Here is a 24,091-nt window from a genome sequence, read left to right on the forward strand (position 1 = left end):
CTGTGTTTGTTTTTATTTTGGATTGAGGGAGGAAACCAGAGTCTGCGGTGAAAGTATGCAAAATGCAGGGCCTTAATGGGAATCAAACCAAAGACCTCAGTGATGAGAGGCAGTAAGACTAACCATTATAACAACCACAAATGGAATGCTAGCAAAAACACCAGTGAGTATGGTGACATGAGAAACGGGTTCGGTATTAATTACCGCTCGTCAGGATGCCGACGGTCACATGACCGACAACAGTATCCCAATATTGAAGATCCCCACGTCAGAGGAGGTCAGTAACTTTACCCCTCTGGGGTCAGGGAGGGGGGGGGGGGGGGCGGCCAGGGCTAAATCCCCATGTCTAGTGCCTAACACCCCCCCCCCCCCCCCCAACCATAACAGTTGCCGCCACTGGCGCCAGTGTCAAAGTGCTGTTGGCATCCCATCCATTGGGATGCTAAATGCATCCCGAGAAATTGCAAGTGTGAGGGATTGTGGCTGATGATTGGTCCTCCATCTCACACACACCGCTTTTGCCGCTATTTAAAGATTGGTAACCATCATTAAAGCAGACATTCATGTTGCAGCTCCGGGAAGCTCAATATAGATGGAGGGGTCCCCTTAGAAAAAAAAAATATGCCTCCCACGTGGTAATGTTGCTATGTAAGCTTACCAAGCAGATAACTGTTACTACCCATTATTGTAATAACTCTTACACTGTTGTGAGTACATTGTAAATTTCAGCACTGGACTTGTTACATGAGTATCTTTTCACCGCCCCCCCCCCCCCCCCCTACTCCCAAATCCCCCCTCCCACCCAAAAAAAAACAAAACAAAAAAAAAAACAGACACATCCACTTTAAAACAAAACAAACAAAAAAGACTTTAGGAGGTAATACCTGGCCTGCAGTTCCAGCGACCGTTTCTTCCCTGTTATCAGGAAGGTGCGTGATGCGTTTTGTTTCACAATTTCCTGGACCTGAAATAATATAGCTTGAAGATTAATGGTAGATTTATCTTGCAGATAACGAGGGATACATGACAAGATCTGACGCTATCAATATCTCAGGTAAGCATGCTGCAAATATGAAAAACCTTTCATCTCCTCTGTGTCAGTTTCCAATGATGTAGTAACTGGTGACCAGAAAAAAGGTCATCAGAAATCTAGCAGATTCATCATGCACATGGTGACTGACAGCACAGTTCCTAATAAGGCTTTGCAGCAGATATGTTTTCTGAGTATTTCCACATATACAATATAGATTTAATTCAGATAGCACAGTTGCATGTTCAGCCTTTACTGAGGTTCTTATTACAATGCAACCTTTTGCAGATATAAAATATGCAGCCAGGGAAATGTACTAATATTGCACAAAGATCATTTGCATTAAACTCAGAACAACCAATCAGAGATTTGCTTCCAAATTCTAAATTGCACCAAACGTCTATGGTTTTTAAGTGTGCATGCTTGATTTGTTAACATTGGTTTAATTATATTTTAAACATATTAATATTCAAGCAAAGCCACACACACACACACACACACACACAGACTGGCCCAGACTTGTGCATGGACAGCTACAAACCAGATAAAAAATTTTGTTTTTTTTCTTCTTTTGTGTCTGATGAAAAACCTGGCCACCAACATGATATAAGTGTTTTCTGTAGCTGGCCCACCACACTTAATGGCCTCAATATGATCTAGCTTACTGGCCCAATTTCCGATCCCCCAATCTGCACACAGATCCTACTTGGTGATCAGGCTGAAGAATAGCATCTTAAAACACACAACCAGCTTTAGTGAAAAGTATATTTTTCTTGTGCATCTCCAGAACATTCACCTGAATACCGGCAATATCGATCTTCTCCCGGACGCTGAACTTCTGTCCCATCAGTCTCAATTTGGGAACACAATACAGCATCATACTGTTAAACTGGAACACAAAACAATATTTTCCAACGTATCTTACGAGAAATGACAGAAAAATATGTATATTATAAAATTTACACAGTAAATATGTATATTACAGAGATAAAGTTTTGACCATTTTTCTCGCAACCAACACTGAAGATTGTTTTTCTCACAGGATTGCTCAGGAAATTCTACTGTGTTGGGTTACCATAATTATAGTTGTAAATTGCGACCGCACATTGCCAATGATTGAATGTCCACCCCTTACTATGCAATTGTTGTTAATAATTAATGAGGTAATGAGATCACTATACATAAACACATTAGTATAATGGCTGATACATATAAACACGTGTTTTGTTTATTATGCTTTACGTTATTTTGCTTGTGCTTATATAGTGGACATATAGTGGTTTAATTCAGTTTGCCAACTGAAACTTGATAAGGTTTCTCAACATTATTCAGACTAGTACTGTCCAGTATTTATAATTCTACTTAGTCCACTCAAATTAAATTGTTTACTGTCTATGGCTGTCTATGTTCATTAAAGTTCCAGGCAAGGTCAATTATAGACGAGAATGTCATTAGGCTGACGTCTAGGATATGTCTTTATATCGCTATACCTAACATGCTGAACAATATTAGTCAAGATAGCAAAGTTAGACTGATCTGCTAATGTAAACCCAAATTTGTAGTTAAAATACATACAAATTAGTGTTCCCATCCCAAGGTAACGTTATATGTTTAGCCAAACATGACAACGTAGTGGAAGCTGAAAATGAATGCAGAATTCCTAAATTGGCCTTTTTGTTAGCTAAATATGACCATCTTGAAATGAATATGATGCACTGTAAACAGCAGGATTGGCTCCAGGCTAGATGGTTGCCCTAGGAAGGGAAGCGGTCAAGATCCTGCCGGACGGAAGCCCGGCGGTCGGAATACCGACACCGGAATCCCGACCGGCACAATCCCGACATATTCTACCTCCGTGGGTGTCCACGACACCCATAGAGGGAGAATAAATTAGTAGTGTGCCGAGCGTAGCGAGCCCACAAGGGGCTGCGTTCCGCTCGCCACCCCTGTCGGGAGCGTGCTGGTCGGGATTCCGGTGTCGGTATTCCGACCAGCGGGATTTCGTACTGATCCCCCTAGGAACACAGGTACAGTGTTCCCTGATTCTTGTGCGGTACCCAGATGGAAAATAGACAGTATATAGATAGACAGACTATAGGTCAACAGGGTCAAAAGATCGACAGTTAAAGTGTTGAGGTAGACTTGGGTCAGAGGGTCGACATGCAAATGGTCAAAACAAAAACATATGACACATGATTTTCATGATTTGAGACTTAGAGTTAGGGAAAGGGTTAGGGTTAGTCTGCCAGAGGGGATGGGAAGGGTTAGGCACTTGGGGGAGATTAGGGTTAGGATTAGTGCCAAAAAGGATTGTTGTGGTAGATTTACCATGGTTAACACTCTTTCTGCGAGGTACATTGGTTCCACAGGAAAACATCGGGGTGTACAGTGGATCTTGATCCAGAGGCACCAACAGGCTAAAGCTTTAGGCTGTCCCAGGATGCAATGGGGCCTCCTCTATAACCCCACCTCCAGGCACTGAGAGCTCAGTTTCGTTAACCAGTTTAATGTAGGAGCAGGCAAGAGAGAAGGTAAATGTTAGTCACATAGAACCACATTCTCACGACAGGAGAAGGGACCAGCGGCTAATGGCATACAGACCCATAGAAGCTAGGTGCTTCAGGGTGGGCGCCCTGTGGAACCATTGTACCTCGAAGAAAGAGTGTTAACCATGATAAGTCTACCATAACTCTCCTTCTCTGTAGCAGGATACATTGGTTTCCACAGGAAAATATCAGGGATGTCCTAAAGCAGTTTCTCAAGTGAGGCCTTAGTGGGTATTAGAACCCGGCGTCCAAAGGAAGCATCCTGGGAGGCGGAAGTATCAAAGGCATAGAACCTAATAAACGTGTTCACTGAGGACCACGTGGCCGCCTTGCACAATTGTTCTGCGGACGCGCCACAGCAGGCCGCCCAAGAAGGTCCAACAGACCTAGTAGAACTGGCTTTAATATCAGCAGGAGCTGGGAGACCAGAATGCATATATGCTTGTGCAATCACCATTCTAACTCCATCTGGCCAAGGTTTGCTTATTTGCAGGCCAGCCACGTTTATGGAAACCAAACAAGACAAAAAGGGTATCTGACATCCTGATAGAGGGAGTCCTCTCCACATATATACAGAGAGCCCTTACCACATCCAAAGACCGCTCTTTGGATGACAAATCTGAAGAGATAAAGGCCGGAACCACAATCTCTTGGTTCCGGTGAAAAGATGACACCACCTTAGGTAAATAACCTGGTTGAGTTCTAAGAACTGCCCGGTAACGGTGAAATATCAGAAAGGGTGGACGACAGGACAAAGCGCCTAAGTCTGACACCCTTCTTGCAGAGGCAATAGCCAGCAAGAATAGGACCTTGGCCGTGAGCCATTTGAGGTCCACCATCTCAAGAGGTTTAAATGGAGACTCCTGCAGAGCGTTCAGCACAGCAGACAGATCCTATGGAGCCACAGGAAGGACATAAGGAGGCTGAATCTGAAGAACAGCCTGAGTGAAAGTATGAAACCACACTGACAATGCAAATATGTGAACCTTGAGGGAGGCCAGACGAAGACCTAGGTCAAGGCCTCGTTGCAGAAAAGCCAGGATTTTGGACGTTCTGAATTGATATGTATCATAAATCTTATCAGCACACCAGGTGAAGTAAGAATTCCAGACCCTGTAATATTTCCGGGCAGACGCCGGTTTGCGGGCTTTCAACATAGTCTGAATAACTGTCTCAGAAAACCCTTTGCCCTAGGAGTGATGCTTCAAGAGCCATCAAAGCCAGTCTGGCCAGGTCTGGGTAGAAACAAGGGCCCTGTACGAGAAGGTCCGGGCGCTGAGGAAGTAGAAGGAGATTGTCTGTCGATAGACTCTGCAGGTCTGAGAACCAATGCCTTCGAGGCCATGCTGGAGCGCCTAGAAGCAGTATTCCTCCTTTTTGTTTGAACTTCCGTTGTACCGTGGGTAGGAGTGACACTGGAGGGAACACGTAGGGCAGCCGAAAGTTCCATAGAACCACCAGTGCATCCACAATATCTGTTTGAGGATCCCTGGTCCTTGATCCAAAGATCAAGCCACCAGGTCAGCAACAGATGAACCTCCGGAGATAAAGTGATCATCTGAGATCTGATCCGATGAGGTTGGCCGTCCCATATGGAAAGGATTAACCTCTGTAGTTGGCGGGAATTAAATTGAGCGTACTCTACAAAGTCGAATGCTGACACCATCAGACCAAGTACTTGCATTGCCGAGTTTATCGACACTCTGTGGCAACAAAGGAAGCATCTTATCTTGTCCTGAAGCCTCAGGACCTTTTCTGGAGACTGAAACAGCTGTTGACTGTGTGTGTACAGAAGTGCCCCCAGGTGCACCATGCTCTGAGCTGGGACCAGCGAGGACTTCTTCCAATTGATAAGCCACCCATGGGCTCACAGGAAGGTTACAGTCAGTTGCAGATGACTGAGAGGACATTGTGGGAATTTGCCAGAATCAGCAGGTCGTCCACATACGACAGGATTCTGATCACCTGGCGACTGATATGGGCCGCCATCACGGCCATGGTCTTGGTCAAGATCCGAGGAGCCGTGGCCAGTCCAAATGGTAGAGCCTGTAATTGATAATGTAGGTTGCCAATAGCAAACTGCAGAAACTGCTGGTGAGACATGGCAATAGGTATATGCAGGTATGCATCCTGTATATCCAGGGATACCATATAGTAACATAGTAACTAAGGTTGAAAAAAGACAATTGTCCATCGAGTTCAACCTATTTGTGGTCTCCTATGCAGTCTTATTATAGGACTAGTTATTTTTATGTTAGGACTAGTATATTAACTATAATGCGTGCCTACACACCATGACCCTCAATATTTTTATCCAATAGGAATTTATCTAACCCAATCTTAAAGGTGTTGACTGAGTCCACCATTACTACTCTCTCAGGCAGGGAATTCCAAACACGTATTGTCCTTACTGTGAAAAAACCTTTTCGCCTCAATGTGCAGAAACTCCTCTCCTCTAACCTAAGCGAGTGACCACGTGTCGTCTGTGCTGATCTTATAGAAAACAGGTCCCTCCCAAGCTCTGTGTATTGACCCCTTATATATTTGTAGATGTTGATCATGTCCCCTCTTAGTCTCCTCTTTTCCTATGTAAACATGCCTAGCCTTGCAAGCCTTTCCTCGTATTCCAGCATCTCCATGCCCTTGATTAGTTTGGTCGCCCGCCTCTGAACCTTTTCTAGCTCCAGGATATCCTTTTTGTAATATGGTGCCCAAAATTGCACACAGTATTTAAGATGTGGCCTCACTAGTGATTTATATAATGGGAGTATAATACTCTTGTCCTTTGCATCAATTCCCCGTTTTATGCATTCTAATATCTTATTAGCCTTCTTTGCTGCACTCCTACTTTGGGTACTGCTGCTTAATTTGTTATTTATGTGAACCCCTAGGGCTTTTTCAGTACAGAATCTCCAAATATTACCCCGTTTAGTATGTAGGTGTTATTTTTGGTCTTGCCCCCACAGTGCATTACCTTACACTTGTCTGTGTTGAACCTCATTCTCCATTTTGCTGCCCAAGCTTCCAGTTTAGTTAAGTCGTTCTGAAAAGATTCAGCATCCCCCTCCGTATTTATAGCCTTATACAATTTGGTATCGTCTGCGAAAATTGACACCATGCTCTCTAGACCTACTGTTAGGTCGTTGATGAAAATATTGAACAAAAGTGGTCCGAGTACAGACCCTTGTGGCACACCACTTAGCACTTTAGTCCAATTTGAAAATGATCCATTGACCACAACGCGCTGCTCCCAATTATCTAACCAATTACTGACCCAAGTGCATATTGTGCTCCCTAGCCCTATTTCTTGTAGCTTATAGATAAGACGCATGTGTGGTACAGTGTCGAAAGCTTTGGCAAAGTCTAAAAAGATTACATCCACCTCCTTACCCTGATCAAGGTTCACACTTACGGTTTCATAAAAGCCAAGTAAGTTGGTCTGATAGTAACATAATAACTAAGGATGAAAAAAGACTCTGGGTTCCATAGCCAGTACAATTGAGCGCAGTGTTTCCATACGAAACCTGGACACTCTCATAAACTTGTTCAAGGATTTGAGGTTGAGCATAGGCCGGAATGACCCATTTGGTTTCGGAACTAGAAACAGGCTTGAGTAATAACCTCTGCCTCTCTGGGACTGAGGTACGGGCACAACCACCCCTGTACTCAGGAGAGAACTGACAACTGTTTGCAAAGCTTGCACCTTTAACGGATCCGAAGGTAGAACCGTGGTGCAAAACTGGCGAGGGGGACGTCTCTTGAAAGAGACAAGGTACCCGTGAGAGACAACTTCCAACACCCGTGCGTCTGAAGTGGTTTTTAACCAGACCTTGCCGAACTGTAGAAATTGGCCACCCACCCTGGGGTCCCCCAGGGGGAAGCTCACCCTGTCATGCAGCAGGCTTGACTTGTTTAGAAGCAGGCTGATGGGCTGCCTAGGATTGTTTGGCCTTGGGCTTTGTGGTTTTGGGAGCACAAGGTTGTCACGGGTATGCCTGATCTTTTGCTTTCCCTTGAGGCCGAAAGGAACGAAAAGTGGTACCTTTTGCCTTCTGTGCAGAAGGATTAGTATTTGGGAGAAAAGCAGTCTTAGCAGCTGCTAACTCAGGTACAATTTTATTCAGGTCTTTCCTAAACAAAATGTCCCCATTGAAGGGGAGTACCTCAAAGGTCAATTTGGAGTCTAGGTCCACTTTGCATGACCTCAACCACAGAATACTGTGAGCCAGGAAAGACGTAGTCAATGCCTTGGCTACCAACACACCCGCCTCAGAGGATGCCTCCTGAATGTAATAGGCGGTGGTGGTAATGTGAGACAGGTATTTATTGTCTGGCACTGTCAGAAATATCCTCGGGAAGCTCTTCCTCTAATGGCTGAACCCACACTTCAATACCTTTTGCAGCCCAAGAGGCAGCAATAGTGGGCCTATGCAAAGCTCCTGTAAGGGAGTAAATAGATTTCAGGCATTCCTGTACACGCCTATCTGTTGGTTCCTTCAGTGAAGTGACAGTGGTAACAGGCAGAGTGGACGACACCACGAGTCGGGTGACGTGAGAATCCACCGGCGGTGAATTTTCCCACTTGCTACATAATTCTGCAGGGAGAGGATAGCGAGCCAGGGCCCGTTTAGACAGAGGGAATTTCATCCCTGAAGTAGACCAGGGTTTCCGTCTGATGTCCACTAAATGGTCAGAATGGGGTAACAGAGTTTTAACCACCTTCTGCAGCTTAAACATATCAGTTTTCTTTGCCACAGTAGTGGAATCCTCATCATCAGAGATTTGCAGGATTGGTTTAATAGCAACCACGAAGGCAGGGACATCAATCTGCAAGAGAGAATCCTCATCAGAAACACCAGATTCAGTGTCTGAGAGGACCTTATGCTCCCCCTCCTCCTTAGATGAAACATCAGAGAGGTATGTGGACAGTGAGGAGGAAGTAGCCCCCTTAGATGACCCAGAGACACGGGAGTGACCTGGAGTGGATTTCTGTCTAACCAAGGACTGATTTAATTGTTGTAGCTGGTTAGATAAATTTTCTGCCCAAGGCGAGTTAACCATAGGAACAATATGTGGCTGTAGTGGCACAGGCGGTCCCATAGTAAGGCATTCTACCAGAGTACCCAGTAGGTTTGTGAACGCAGCCCAGCGTGGCTCCTGAGTAGACCCAGGAGCTGCGGACTTACTAGGGGGTGTATGACACATAGTACACAGACCATCTTACAAAACTTCCCCCTCTGGTAAATCCTTGGACCATGTTATGCATGATGCTGGAGCTTCCACTGATTTACTGCCCTTTCTGTTAGGCATTATGTAAGAATGCAACAACAGAGTGACTTAGGGGCTCATTCCGAGTTGATCGCTCGCTAACTACTTTTTGCAGCCCTGCGATCAGATAGTTGCCACCCATAGGGGAGTGTATTTTCGCTTGGCAAGTGTGCACATGCCTGTGCATCCGAGCTCTGCAAAAACATTTTGTGCAGTTTCTGAGTGGGTCTGAACTTACTCAGCCCTTGTGATCACTTCAGCCTGTCTGGTCCCGGAATTGACATCAGACACGCGCCCTGCAAACACTTGGACATGCCTGCGTTTTCCCAAACACTCCCAGAAAACGGTCAGTTTACACCCATAAACGCCTTCTTCCTGTCAATCTCCTTGCGATCAGCTGTGCAAATGGATTCTTCGTTAAATCCATCGCTCAGCAACGATTCGCTTTGTACCCGTACGACGCGCCTGCGCATTGCGGTGCATATACGCATGCGCAGTAGTGACCTGATCACTGTGCTGTGAAAAACGGCAGCGTGCGAACAGGTCAGAATGACCCCCTTAGTACGATAAAGCCAGACAAAGTACAATACCTGCGAATAAATCCGGTATTATGTGACTGAGTACACAGTAAAATATACGTATTGGATAAATACTGTGACGCACTATATTAGCGGGCCCAGACGTGCCTAGCCTCTTAGGGTACAGAATATAGTGACAGTTATATCTGGGAAACACAGAGTGAAATCACACATCAGATACTGGTAGATATATATATATTCCTAGACCTGAGATATATATTAGAATACTCGTACAAAATATTCTAAAACAGGTACACTCTTTCTTAACTAACGCTGTCTGTATAAAGACATGTAGAATACTCAAGTGTGGCTTTACAAAGGAGACCTTGCCCTGCAGTCCCGGAGACCAGCCGCAGCTATGCTCAGAAGATGGAGCCCAGCATCTCTGTCAGGGAGTGAGGGAGAGTGTGAGGTAGCTCCAGGGTGAAAAATCTGTTTAGAGATGGCGCACTGGGCCAGGGGAGGGGCTACAGGTCAAGCGCCACCTCCCCTATGCTGGACTTCCACCCCAGGTACTGTGCGTCTTACTAAATGGGGTGTTAGTACACCCGACCTGTACTCAGACGCCAGGTGGTCTAGTGGGGTCCCTACTCGGTGACAGTGTCCCCGCCAGCGCTGCAACCAGTCTCCCTAGGTCACGGACAGAATGCGATTTAATAACGGGTCCCGTCTGGGGAACCCGCTTACCTCCTCCCTGTAGCAGCCACGCGAACCAGGAGAACATCTGCGACCGTGTGCCTAAGCCGGAGCATCTCCACCGCAAGTACCTCAGAACAGAGCCACGGGAGTATGCAACGACGCTTGGGAGGTGATAGAGCTGCAACGCTGAAGTGACACCCTGACATACAGTGGGGGCAGCCCAGAGAAGAATTCTTCTTAGAAGCTTTTTCAGGGCTGCCCAGTGCAGCCCCCCTGTTAGGTGACCTGCTGCTGTAGGCACCATAGCCAGATTAAAGGGGGGGGGTGCAGGGCATACAGTACCCCGGGTCCCCCTCTGTCAGGGAGACCCCCGGCAAGAGCACACTGACATGACTGGCTTTTCCTCTTATGCAGCAGCAGAACCAGACCGCCAGAATGTGAGCAGGACAGTATGCAGTGCAAGCAGAAACACAGGAGTATCAGAGTTCGATGGAGCTTCCCAACCAGAGGAGAAATAGGAGGGTGGAGAGAGCTGTAAGTGACACAGGGTGGGATCCCTGTGTCACTTAGGGCTCTCTCCACACCTAGGTGTCTGAGTCCTGTGTAACTTGTTATCTAATGAGGGTTTAGAGAGAAAGAGAGAGAGAGAGACACACACACACACACACACACACAATGGGACAGGACTCAGGAGGACTGTGTAAGTAGTACACAGGCTATTATTTTTGCATGTGACAAGATAAATTATAGATTTTATTTTTATATGTGTATTTTAAGGTTTTTTAAGTTGTCTTTGTTCCACCACAAGATTATCTTTCAATTTGATGTTTAGTTTAAATCTAATATACACCATTGGTCTACATTTATTATACACAATCCATGCATCCCAATATGACCCGTTCCAGGAGGGACAACATGCTCTTTACCTGGATTTCCTTCTTAATTTCTGATTGCAATCACCTGTGTTGAAACAATTAAATGGTTCAACAAAGGTGACTAAAATCATATATTAAGAGGGAAGTCCATGTAAAGAGCATTTTGTCCCTCCTGGGACAGGTTATGTTGGGAGGTATGGACAATCTTATATACTGCACCCCCCTTCCACTGGGGCCCGCCTGTGTAAAGTGCCCCAGGCACCCCCAAGGCTTAATCCGGCTCTGGTATGCACCAACTCGAAGCTGAGCTCTCAGTGCCTGGAGGCGGGGTTATGGAGGAAGCCCCATTGCATCCTGGGACAGCCTAAAGCTTTAGCCTGTTGGTGCCTCTGGATCAAGATCCACTTTACACTCTGATGTTTTCTTGTGGAAACCAATGTATCCTGCTGCAGATTTTTTTTTTAAAGTGTTGACCATTTGCATGTCGACCTACATTCATATTGACCTTTTAACTGTCGACCTACTGACCATATCAACCATCTATGTACTGTCTATCTTACAATCCACACCCTTCTCATCAATGCAGGGTAGTTACTTAGTATTCTGCCTTTTAGACCCACACACTAATTACCTAACCACCTCTTATTCCTAAAAGCAGTCACCTACAGTAACACACCAGTACAACAACTTGTGTGCGTCCCTATCTGGCATGCCAACATAGTATATGTCCTAAACTGTACAGGTCACACAACCATGAGATCAACATAGTGTCTTCCACAGGACTCACCAGGTGTAAATATAAAGGGGAAAAACACAATGTGGGAGCTCCCAAGAGGGGTAAGAACTTAGACAACTGCCTTCTTGTCCTGGCCAATGCTCCTCCTATTTGAAATTCAAATGTTATTTGTGGAATGCCTGAGCAACGCCTGCACAACTACCAAAAGTAATCACAATTACTCCAAATAATTCTGTCAGGAGGCAGCAACACTAAGCAGTTGTTATCAGTAAGTTCCATTCATATCCTCTGAAACATTAGTTCAGCAGGAACTATTACAGGGGTGGAGAAACAGTGCCAGACAGTTTAGATACATTGAAGAATGATCTGAAGTTAGCACTCGTCACTAGTGAACAAGGGATAGAAGAACAGTCCTGTGCGCACAAGCTGCCAGTCAGTATAACACTTCCAGAGGTATCCTTACACCCTCACCAATAGTCAGGGACGGATCTAGACTTTTCTTTAGAGGGGGCGGTTTACTGTTTAATCTTGACTCCTCCCTCTACAGTCCCAACTCCTCCCATCTGCAATCCTAACTCCTCCTCTCTCAATTCTGACTGAACTTTTTGAGTGAGACTGAGATAAAGCTTTGTGATTGTTCTATGTACATGTGACTGTGCTATGGGGTAATTGTATTTATTAGCCCTAGTACCCACACACCAGCAAGTGAGGGGCAAATGCTCTGTAACCCTTGCTCTCCTGGCTCCTCTGTGCTGCTGTGGCATAAGCTGCAGCACATCGTTCTGCCTCATGCTCTCCCCGGAGAGCTCTCTTCTGCTCAAAAGTGGGCGTGGCTATGACTGTGTTAGGGGGGGGGGGGTCGCCCCCTTCGACCCCCCCCCCCCCCCCTAGATCCGACCCTGCCAATAGTGCAAACAGAAAAAACAAGTGTAGTATTTAACTTAACCAGCGCTTTATCGATGATCCGATAGATCACTTGTTCTCATGCATCATCCCGATATGCAGTGGTGGAAATATGCCAAAAAATAAAATATATAGTGTAACACAGTTTTACTTTTACATGAATAACAGACAATATTAAAATGCTCAAATATGAACATAAAGTGCAAAGCAAGGCATAATCTTCTCTCCAAGGCAGGAAGGAGGCTTTCCAGTCAAGTGATACAGTAGATATTTACCAGATAAGTAGGAACTGCGGTTTAGGCAGATCAATACACGTTCATATAGATAACATTAGGGATCCCGGGAAAGTCGTATTGAGCATTTTGTCTGTTATTCATGTAAAGTTAAAACTGTGTTACACTATATATTTTATTTTTTGTCATATTTCCCCCACTGCATATCGGGATGATGCATGAGAACAAGTGATCTATCGGATCATCGATAAAGCGCTGGTTAAGTTAAATACTTCATTTGTTTTTTCTATTGGCACACGTCACTAGGTTGTAGCATCTGTATTCACTTAAGTTTCTATACTACTTTTTCTATTTCTATTTCAGAGGGTCAGATAATTTTCCTACATGCAATGGAAGCCATTCCCCCCACATGACACGTATGTAAATGACAGTAGGAACAACGAGGACGTACATAGACAATCCCTGTTCAAGACACAATAATCACTGACTATTAAACCTGCAAATGATGGCTTGCATATAAGAAAATGCCTAATTTTCACAATTATCTAAGTTACATATTTTCTGTTGCAAGTACTCTGAAATGAACTACAAATGCATCATATGAATACCATTTGCCACTCATACTCAGTGTGGCAATTCATATTCCACCATAAAGTAATAGACACTTGTAACAACGCAGACTCTTGTTTGTTACAGTTGTTTATCATCACTTTAGACCCTTATTGTTACTGTATTGTTTCATAGTTTGCAGTCAATTTATTATGAGGTCTCTCATTACAGCACACTTATTAGGCGGGCTGCGGAACTAGTCTAGACAGTGACCTGAGCTGCCCCGTCGAAAATAATGATGAAACAATATAATTAAATCATAAAAACAAGTTCAAGCCTCAATTACATGTCTCATTTATATTTAGCCAGAGTAATCCTTTGTATATCCTTTGTATATGAATATAATACCTGCCTGCATCCAGAGCACTGATGTTCAATAGCTCTGTGCCCTCTCTCTGGTTTACGTCATAGAGCAAGACGAAAACTGAATGGCAGCCACCAGCAAAGGCGTCACATGATACATTAGAGAAGGCATAAGAAGGAGAACAGTGTTATTTTACACCACCCAGTCTTCTTCCTTCCTATGCAGACTCCAAACTAAAGGTTTAGCCAGTGAGTGGTGAAATGTAGAGAGCTGAGAGAGATGTGGAGTAATTGGGGCAGTTTTGGAGTTCAAGTGGGATCTGAGGAATTATGCTGGTCTGAAGGCATGTAGGGGCATTTTATGTTTGCCTGTTGGAGGTCTTATGACATGTATCGGGTTATCTAGATGGTAGGGGACCTTCAATCAGAGTTTGCATATAATAAAAAAAAACTACATGCTGCGTCGAGTTTTTCACAGGCATACCTTTGGCACCTCACGTATATTATACACAGCATTTTATAAGCAACAGACAAGAAAACTTGCATGGATGTGCCAATTGTATCCTATATGTCTCTTCCACTAACTGCTTATAAAAGGAATAGTCCAACGCGGGAGAATATCTTACGTTACATGTAACATCTTGTATTTTGCTGCTGAACGAAATGCACAATATTCTGGGGTAAACTGCATTGACAGTCTTGAAACACCTGACAAAATGTATTACCCAAAATGGTGCAAATTTATGGTGATAATAAAATGGAAAGATCTGCATAGTGGTAGTAGAGACGTACACTATTCTTTGTAACTAGGGATAGCTACTCAAACGTGTCAATCCAATGCGGTGCACGTTGGGTCCTGCGAACCGTTCCCACGGCACATTGGCACAATGAATTACATTTGCAATCCAATTCCAAACTCAAAATTCAATTACAAACTCAGAGGAAATTTGCGGGTTTTTGCGCGCTCTCCCTAAGGGTGTGAAAAGGTAGGGAAAACCATTATTTTAATGTAATAATGTCGGGCCATTCTTCAGAACCCCTTGGCAAACCAGCGTTTTCAATTTGCTTAATTGGGCCAATAATTACATGTAATTTTTGAGGTTAATGAAAACAAATGGCCTGACATTACTCCCAAAATCAACTTTTTTGTTTTTGTATGCACCCCAAGGTTTAAGTGGCCTCAAATTACCACAAAATCACAATTTATTTATTTTTGCGTTTTCGTTTAATTTTGAAACTAAACTAAAAATTTGCTTTTTATAATTTTTTTACCTTTGAAAAAAAAAAAAAAAAGCACATATCATTCGACACCTTTCAAAAGCATCCAGCACTTTCCTTATGCCCACTAAAAGGCTTCTATATGATTCTGCTAACAAAATTGTCACTATTTGGGGTCCAGGAAGGTCTCCCCACTTTTTCATGTACTTCTCCCATGTTGCATTTAAAAAAATAATAATTTGCACACCTTCAGCGAAAGTACCGCAAATAGGCATCTATAATTGCAGCTCGCATTTCTCAGATTCACAAAACAAACTCGCATTTAATTGGATTGAGTCCAAAGACTCATTCATTTAATCTATTGCAACACTTCAGTGCCAGTGTGGATCTGTGCAATTGTGTGACCATCCTTCAGCTAGCTGCACATCCTAAAAGGTGAATTGCCTAAGTACAAGCAAATATGTAGGAACACAAATACAGCTATTTCAGCCTTATTAGAGCTCATCAGTGCAGGATATGGAGAAACTCCTTTTATGATGTAAGACTTGTACAGCATCCATACGGAGACACAAGTAGAAAGACAGCCAGTACCCAAGACGGTTACCAGGAGTGGCCACGCACAATGAGGGTAATTCCAAGTTGATCGCAGCAGGACATTTTTTTAGCAGTTTGGCAAAACCATGTGCAGTGCAGGGGAGGCAGATATAACATTTGCAGAGAGAGTTAGATTTGGGTGAGTTATTTTGTTTCTGTGCAGGGTAAATACTGGCTGATTTATTTTTACACTGCAATTTAGATTGCAGATTGAACTCACCACACCCAAATCTATCTTTCTCTGCACATGTTATATCTGCCTCCCCTGCAGTGCACATGGTTTTGCCCAACTGCTAACAAAGTTCCTGCTGCGATCAACTCAGAATTACCCCCAATATACAGTAAGTACACTTGCTTTTAGAAACACTCAGTGAATGATGAAATACAAAACATGGACAAATTGTTTTGCTGATCTCTGTGTCCAACTGTGAATGTTTCTTTCATGCATAACAGAGCTCCTCAAATAATCCTCTTAGCGATAGATTTGTAAAATCTAGGTTTTATGATAATACCCTCCTGGCCACACACACTATCATTCTGTATGCTGGAAGGCACTGTATGCCACAAAATGTGTCCACTGCAATGTAGAGATGAGCGGGTTCGGTTTCTCTGAATCCGAACCCGCCAGAACTTCATGTTTTTTTTCACGGGTCCGAGCGACTCGGATCTTCCCGCCTTGCTCGGTTAACCCGAGCGCGCCCGAACGTCATCATGACGCTGTCGGATTCTCGCGAGGCTCGGATTCTATATAAGGAGCCGCGCGTCGCCGCCATTTTCACACGTGCATTGAGATTGATAGGGAGAGGACGTGGCTGGCGTCCTCTCCGTTTAGACACTTGATTTACTAATTTTGGGGAGCATTAGGAGTACTCAGTAGTGTACAGTGCAGAGTTTTGCTGATAGTGACCAGTGACCACCACTTTTATTTATAATCCGTTCTCTGCCTGAAAAAAGCGATACACAGCACACAGTGACTCAGTCACATACCATATCTGTGTGCACTGCTCAGGCTCAGGCCAGTGTGCTGCATCATCTATTATCTATATATAATATTATATATCTGTCTGACTGCTCAGCTCACACAGCTTATAATTGTGGGGGAGACTGGGGAGCACTACTGCAGTGCCAGTTATAGGTTATAGCAGGAGCCAGGAGTACATAATATATTATATAGTGAGTGACCACCAGACACACAGTGCAGTTTATTTAATATATCCGTTCTCTGCCTGAAAAAAGCGATACACACAGTGACTCAGTCAGTCACATACCATATCTGTGTGCACTGCTCAGGCTCAGGCCAGTGTGCTGCATCATCTATATATATTATATATCTGTCTGACTGCTCAGCTCACACAGCTTATAATTGTGGGGGAGACTGGGGAGCACTACTGCAGTGCCAGTTATAGGTTATAGCAGGAGCCAGGAGTACATAATATTAGATTAAAATTAAACAGTGCACACTTTTGCTGCAGGAGTGCCACTGCCAGTGTGACTAGTGACCAGTGACCTGACCACCAGTATATAATATTAGTAGTATACTATCTCTTTATCAACCAGTCTATATTAGCAGCAGACACAGTACAGTGCGGTAGTTCACGGCTGTGGCTACCTCTGTGTCGGCACTCGGCAGCCCGTCCATAATTGTATATACCACCTAACCGTGGTTTTTTTTTCTTTCTTTATACATACATACTAGTTACGAGTATACTATCTCTTTATCAACCAGTCTATATATTAGCAGCAGACACAGTACAGTGCGGTAGTTCACGGCTGTGGCTACCTCTGTGTCGGCACTCGGCAGCCCGTCCATAATTGTATATACCACCTAACCGTGGTTTTTTTTTCTTTCTTTATACATACATACTAGTTACGAGTATACTATCTCTTTATCAACCAGTCTATATATTAGCAGCAGACACAGTACAGTGCGGTAGTTCACGGCTGTGGCTACCTCTGTGTCGGCACTCGGCAGCCCGTCCATAATTGTATATACCACCTAACCGTGGTTTTTTTTTCTTTCTTTATACATACATACTAGTTACGAGTATACTATCTCTTTATCAACCAGTCTATATTAGCAGCAGACACAGTACAGTGCGGTAGTTCACGGCTGTGGCTACCTCTGTGTCGGCACTCGGCAGCCCGTCCATAATTGTATATACCACCTAACCGTGGTTTTTTTTTCTTTCTTTATACATACATACTAGTTACGAGTATACTATCTCTTTATCAACCAGTCTATATATTAGCAGCAGACACAGTACAGTGCGGTAGTTCACGGCTGTGGCTACCTCTGTGTCGGCACTCGGCAGCCCGTCCATAATTGTATATACCACCTAACCGTGGTTTTTTTTTCTTTCTTTATACATACATACTAGTTACGAGTATACTATCTCTTTATCAACCAGTCTATATATTAGCAGCAGACACAGTACAGTGCGGTAGTTCACGGCTGTGGCTACCTCTGTGTCGGCACTCGGCAGCCCGTCCATAATTGTATATACCACCTAACCGTGGTTTTTTTTTCTTTCTTTATACATACATACTAGTTACGAGTATACTATCTCTTTATCAACCAGTCTATATATTAGCAGCAGACACAGTACAGTGCGGTAGTTCACGGCTGTGGCTACCTCTGTGTCGGCACTCGGCAGCCCGTCCATAATTGTATATACCACCTAACCGTGGTTTTTTTTTCTTTCTTTATACATACATACTAGTTACGAGTATACTATCTCTTTATCAACCAGTCTATATTAGCAGCAGACACAGTACAGTGCGGTAGTTCACGGCTGTGGCTACCTCTGTGTCGGCACTCGGCAGCCCGTCCATAATTGTATATACCACCTAACCGTGGTTTTTTTTTCTTTCTTTATACATACATACTAGTTACGAGTATACTATCTCTTTATCAACCAGTCTATATATTAGCAGCAGACACAGTACAGTGCGGTAGTTCACGGCTGTGGCTACCTCTGTGTCGGCACTCGGCAGCCCGTCCATAATTGTATATACCACCTAACCGTGGTTTTTTTTTCTTTCTTTATACATACATACTAGTTACGAGTATACTATCTCTTTATCAACCAGTCTATATATTAGCAGCAGACACAGTACAGTGCGGTAGTTCACGGCTGTGGCTACCTCTGTGTCGGCACTCGGCAGCCCGTCCATAATTGTATATACCACCTAACCGTGGTTTTTTTTACTTTCTTTATACATACATACTAGTTACGAGTATACTATCTCTTTATCAACCAGTCTATATATTAGCAGCAGACACAGTACAGTGCGGTAGTTCACGGCTGTGGCTACCTCTGTGTCGGCACTCGGCAGCCCGTCCATAATTGTATATACCACCTAACCGTGGTTTTTTTTTCTTTCTTTATACATACATACTAGTTACGAGTATACTATCTCTTTATCAACCAGTCTATATATTAGCAGCAGACACAGTACAGTGCGGTAGTTCACGGCTGTGGCTACCTCTGTGTCGGCACTCGGCAGCCCGTCCATAATTGTATATACCACCTAACCGTGGTTTTTTTTTCTTTCTTTATACATACATACTAGTTACGAGTATACTATCTCTTTATCAACCAGTCTATATATTAGCAGCAGACACAGTACAGTGCGGTAGTTCACGGCTGTGGCTACCTCTGTGTCGGCACTCGGCAGCCCGTCCATAATTGTATACTAGTATCCAATCCATCCATCTCCATTGTTTACCTGAGGTGCCTTTTAGTTGTGCCTATTAAAATATGGAGAACAAAAATGTTGAGGTTCCAAAATTAGGGAAAGATCAAGATCCACTTCCACCTCGTGCTGAAGCTGCTGCCACTAGTCATGGCCGAGACGATGAAATGCCAGCAACGTCGTCTGCCAAGGCCGATGCCCAATGGCATAGTACAGAGCATGTCAAAACCAAAACACCAAATATCAGTAAAAAAAGGACTCCAAAACCTAAAAAAAAATTGTCGGAGGAGAAGCGTAAACTTGCCAATATGCCATTTACCACACGGAGTGGCAAGGAACGGCTGAGGCCCTGGCCTATGTTCATGGCTAGTGGTTCAGCTTCACATGAGGATGGAAGCACTCAGCCTCTCGCTAGAAAACTGAAAAGACTCAAGCTGGCAAAAGGCAAAGCACCGCAAAGAACTGTGCGTTCTTTGAAATCCCAAATCCACAAGGAGAGTCCAATTGTGTCGGTTGCGATGCCTGACCTTCCCAACACTGGACGTGAAGAGCATGCGCCTTCCACCATTTGCACGCCCCCTGCAAGTGCTGGAAGGAGCACCCGCAGTCCAGTTCCTGATAGTCAGATTGAAGATGTCAGTGTTGAAGTACACCAGGATGAGGAGGATATGGGTGTTGCTGGCGCTGGGGAGGAAATTGACCAGGAGGATTCTGATGGTGAGGTGGTTTGTTTAAGTCAGGCACCCGGGGAGACACCTGTTGTCCGTGGGAGGAATATGGCCGTTGACATGCCAGGTGAAAATACCAAAAAAATCAGCTCTTCGGTGTGGAGGTATTTCACCAGAAATGCGGACAACAGGTGTCAAGCCGTGTGTTCCCTTTGTCAAGCTGTAATAAGTAGGGGTAAGGACGTTAACCACCTCGGAACATCCTCCCTTATACGTCACCTGCAGCGCATTCATAATAAGTCAGTGACAAGTTCAAAAACTTTGGGTGACAGCGGAAGCAGTCCACTGACCAGTAAATCCCTTCCTCTTGTAACCAAGCTCACGCAAACCACCCCACCAACTCCCTCAGTGTCAATTTCCTCCTTCCCCAGGAATGCCAATAGTCCTGCAGGCCATGTCACTGGCAATTCTGACGAGTCCTCTCCTGCCTGGGATTCCTCCGATGCATCCTTGCGTGTAACGCCTACTGCTGCTGGCGCTGCTGTTGTTGCCGCTGGGAGTCGATGGTCATCCCAGAGGGGAAGTCGTAAGCCCACTTGTACTACTTCCAGTAAGCAATTGACTGTTCAACAGTCCTTTGCGAGGAAGATGAAATATCACAGCAGTCATCCTACTGCAAAGCGGATAACTGAGGCCTTGGCATCCTGGGTGGTGAGAAACGTGGTTCCGGTATCCATCATTACTGCAGAGCCAACTAGAGACTTGTTGGAGGTACTGTGTCCCCGGTACCAAATACCATCTAGGTTCCATTTCTCTAGGCAGGCGATACCGAAAATGTACACAGACCTCAGAAAAAGAGTCACCAGTGTCCTAAAAAATGCAGCTGTACCCAATGTCCACTTAACCACGGACATGTGGACAAGTGGAGCAGGGCAGGGTCAGGACTATATGACTGTGACAGCCCACTGGGTAGATGTATGGACTCCCGCCGCAAGAACAGCAGCGGCGGCACCAGTAGCAGCATCTCGCAAACGCCAACTCTTTCCTAGGCAGGCTACGCTTTGTATCACCGCTTTCCAGAATACGCACACAGCTGAAAACCTCTAACGGCAACTGAGGAAGATCATCGCGGAATGGCTTACCCCAATTGGACTCTCCTGTGGATTTGTGGCATCGGACAACGCCAGCAATATTGTGTGTGCATTAAATCTGGGCCAATTCCAGCACGTCCCATGTTTTGCACATACCTTGAATTTGGTGGTGCAGAATTTTTTAAAAAACGACAGGGGCGTGCAAGAGATGCTGTCGGTGGCCAGAAAAATTGCGGGACACTTTCGGCGTACAGGCACCACGTACAGAAGACTGGAGCACCACCAAAAACTACTGAACCTGCCCTGCCATCATCTGAAGCAAGAAGTGGTAACGAGGTGGAATTCAACCCTCTATATGCTTCAGAGGTTGGAGGAGCAGCAAAAGGCCATTCAAGCCTATACAATTGAGCACGATATAGTAGGTGGAATGCACCTGTCTCAAGTGCAGTGGAGAATGATTTCAACGTTGTGCAAGGTTCTGATGCCCTTTGAACTTGCCACACGTGAAGTCAGTTCAGACACTGCCAGCCTGAGTCAGGTCATTCCCCTCATCAGGCTTTTGCAGAAGAAGCTGGAGGCATTGAAGAAGGAGCTAAAAGGGAGCGATTCCGCTAGGCATGTGGGACTTGTGGATGCAGCCCTTAATTCGCTTAACAAGGATTCACGGGTGGTCAATCTGTTGAAATCAGAGCACTACATTTTGGCCACCGTGCTCGATCCTAGATTTAAAGCCTACCTTGGATCTCTCTTTCCGGCAGACACAGGTCTGCTGGGGTTGAAAGACCTGCTGGTGACAAAATTGTCAAGTCAAGCGGAACGCGACCTGTCAACATCTCCTCCTTCACATTCTCCCGCAACTGGGGGTGCGAGGAAAAGGCTCAGAATTCCGAGCCCACCCGCTGGCGGTGATGCAGGGCAGTCTGGAGCGACTGCTGATGCTGACATCTGGTCCGGACTGAAGGACCTGACAACGATTACGGACACGTCGTCTACTGTCACTGCATATGATTCTCTCAACATTGATAGAATGGTGGAGGATTATATGAGTGACCGCATCCAAGTAGGCACGTCACACAGTCCGTACTTATACTGGCAGGAAAAAGAGGCAATTTGGAGGCCCTTGCACAAACTGGCTTTATTCTACCTAAGTTGCCCTCCCACAAGTGTGTACTCCGAAAGAGTGTTTAGTGCCGCCGCTCACCTTGTCAGCAATCGGCGTACGAGGTTACATCCAGAAAATGTGGAGAAGATGATGTTCATTAAAATGAATTATAATCAATTCCTCCGCGGAGACATTGACCAGCAGCAATTGCCTCCACAAAGTACACAGGGAGCTGAGATGGTGGATTCCAGTGGGGACGAATTGATAATCTGTGAGGAGGGGGATGTACACGGTGATATATCGGAGGGTGAAGATGAGGTGGACATCTTGCCTCTGTAGAGCCAGTTTGTGCAAGGAGAGATTAATTGCTTCTTTTTTGGGGGGGGTCCAAACCAACCCGTCATATCAGTCACAGTCGTGTGGCAGACCCTGTCACTGAAATGATGGGTTGGTTAAAGTGTGCATGTCCTGTTTTGTTTATACAACATAAGGGTGGGTGGGAGGGCCCAAGGACAATTCCATCTTGCACCTCTTTTTTCTTTTCTTTTTCTTTGCATCATGTGCTGATTGGGGAGGGTTTTTTTGGAAGGGACATCCTGCGTGACACTGCAGTGCCACTCCTAGATGGGCCCGGTGTTTGTGTCGGCCACTAGGGTCGCTAATCTTACTCACACAGTCAGCTACCTCATTGCGCCTCTTTTTTTCTTTGCGTCATGTGCTGTTTGGGGAGGTTTTTTTGGAAGGGACATCCTGCGTGACACTGCAGTGCCACTCCTAGATGGGCCCGGTGTTTGTGTCGGCCACTAGGGTCGCTAATCTTACTCACACAGCTACCTCATTGCGCCTCTTTTTTTCTTTGCGTCATGTGCTGTTTGGGGAGGGTTTTTTGGAAGGGACATCCTGCGTGACACTGCAGTGCCACTCCTAGATGGGCCCGGTGTTTGTGTCGGCCACTAGGGTCGCTAATCTTACTCACACAGCTACCTCATTGCGCCTCTTTTTTTCTTTGCGTCATGTGCTGTTTGGGGAGGGTTTTTTGGAAGGGACATCCTGCGTGACACTGCAGTGCCACTCCTAGATGGGCCCGGTGTTTGTGTCGGCCACTAGGGTCGCTAATCTTACTCACACAGCTACCTCATTGCGCCTCTTTTTTTCTTTGCGTCATGTGCTGTTTGGGGAGGGTTTTTTGGAAGGGACATCCTGCGTGACACTGCAGTGCCACTCCTAGATGGGCCCGGTGTTTGTGTCGGCCACTAGGGTCGCTTATCTTACTCACACAGCGACCTCGGTGCAAATTTTAGGACTAAAAATAATATTGTGAGGTGTGAGGTATTCAGAATAGACTGAAAATGAGTGTAAATTATGGTTTTTGAGGTTAATAATACTTTGGGATCAAAATGACCCCCAAATTCTATGATTTAAGCTGTTTTTTAGTGTTTTTTGAAAAAAACACCCGAATCCAAAACACACCCGAATCCGACAAAAAAAATTCGGTGAGGTTTTGCCAAAACGCGTTCGAACCCAAAACACGGCCGCGGAACCGAACCCAAAACACAAAACCCGAAAAATTTCAGGCGCTCATCTCTACTGCAATGCTCGTCTCCTCTGCATGCTGTAAGACAACTGTATACAGACTAGTGTTGCTACAGCATATGTTGGTCACGTGACTGGTTCGCTACCTACACACACCCACAGCCTCTTACCAGGTATAGATAGCGGTCTTGCGTTGTCCCATTCTTTGCTGACAGTTTCTGAATATGTCCTTCCTTGATGAGTTCATTTGCAGGGTTCACAATATCCTCCTCGCCTCCCAGCCGCTCATACACCTCCAGCAGTTTGTGCATCTTTTCCTTTTCCCAAAACAGAAATAGCATTAAAAACAAATACAGATATAGGACCAGCAAAGGTAAAACACAAGTTGATTTGATAGGAACCCTATTGGAATTCTTGTGGCTGGGTTCGGTATGATATCCCGCAGTATACCGACATCGGCATCCTGAAC

At 45.0% G+C, this 24,091-nt stretch overlaps 1 protein-coding gene across 2 annotated transcripts in view; it reads right to left on the reverse strand.

The window, feature by feature from the left end:
- FGD3 (FYVE, RhoGEF and PH domain containing 3) overlaps positions 1–24,091 on the reverse strand; it is a 421,797-nt gene that overhangs the window by 100,595 nt on the left and 297,111 nt on the right. For both annotated transcript variants that reach the window (XM_063940801.1, XM_063940800.1), the window contains exons 10-12: positions 23,793–23,939; positions 1,827–1,919; positions 885–964 (exon numbers count right to left, since the gene is read on the reverse strand). In XM_063940801.1, coding sequence (XP_063796871.1) covers positions 885–964; positions 1,827–1,919; positions 23,793–23,939 — 320 coding nt within the window. The remainder of the gene's footprint in view (positions 1–884; positions 965–1,826; positions 1,920–23,792; positions 23,940–24,091) is intronic.

The sequence above is a fragment of the Pseudophryne corroboree genome, chromosome 9, assembly GCF_028390025.1.
Source record: "Pseudophryne corroboree isolate aPseCor3 chromosome 9, aPseCor3.hap2, whole genome shotgun sequence".
Taxonomy (NCBI): Eukaryota; Metazoa; Chordata; class Amphibia; order Anura; family Myobatrachidae; genus Pseudophryne; species Pseudophryne corroboree.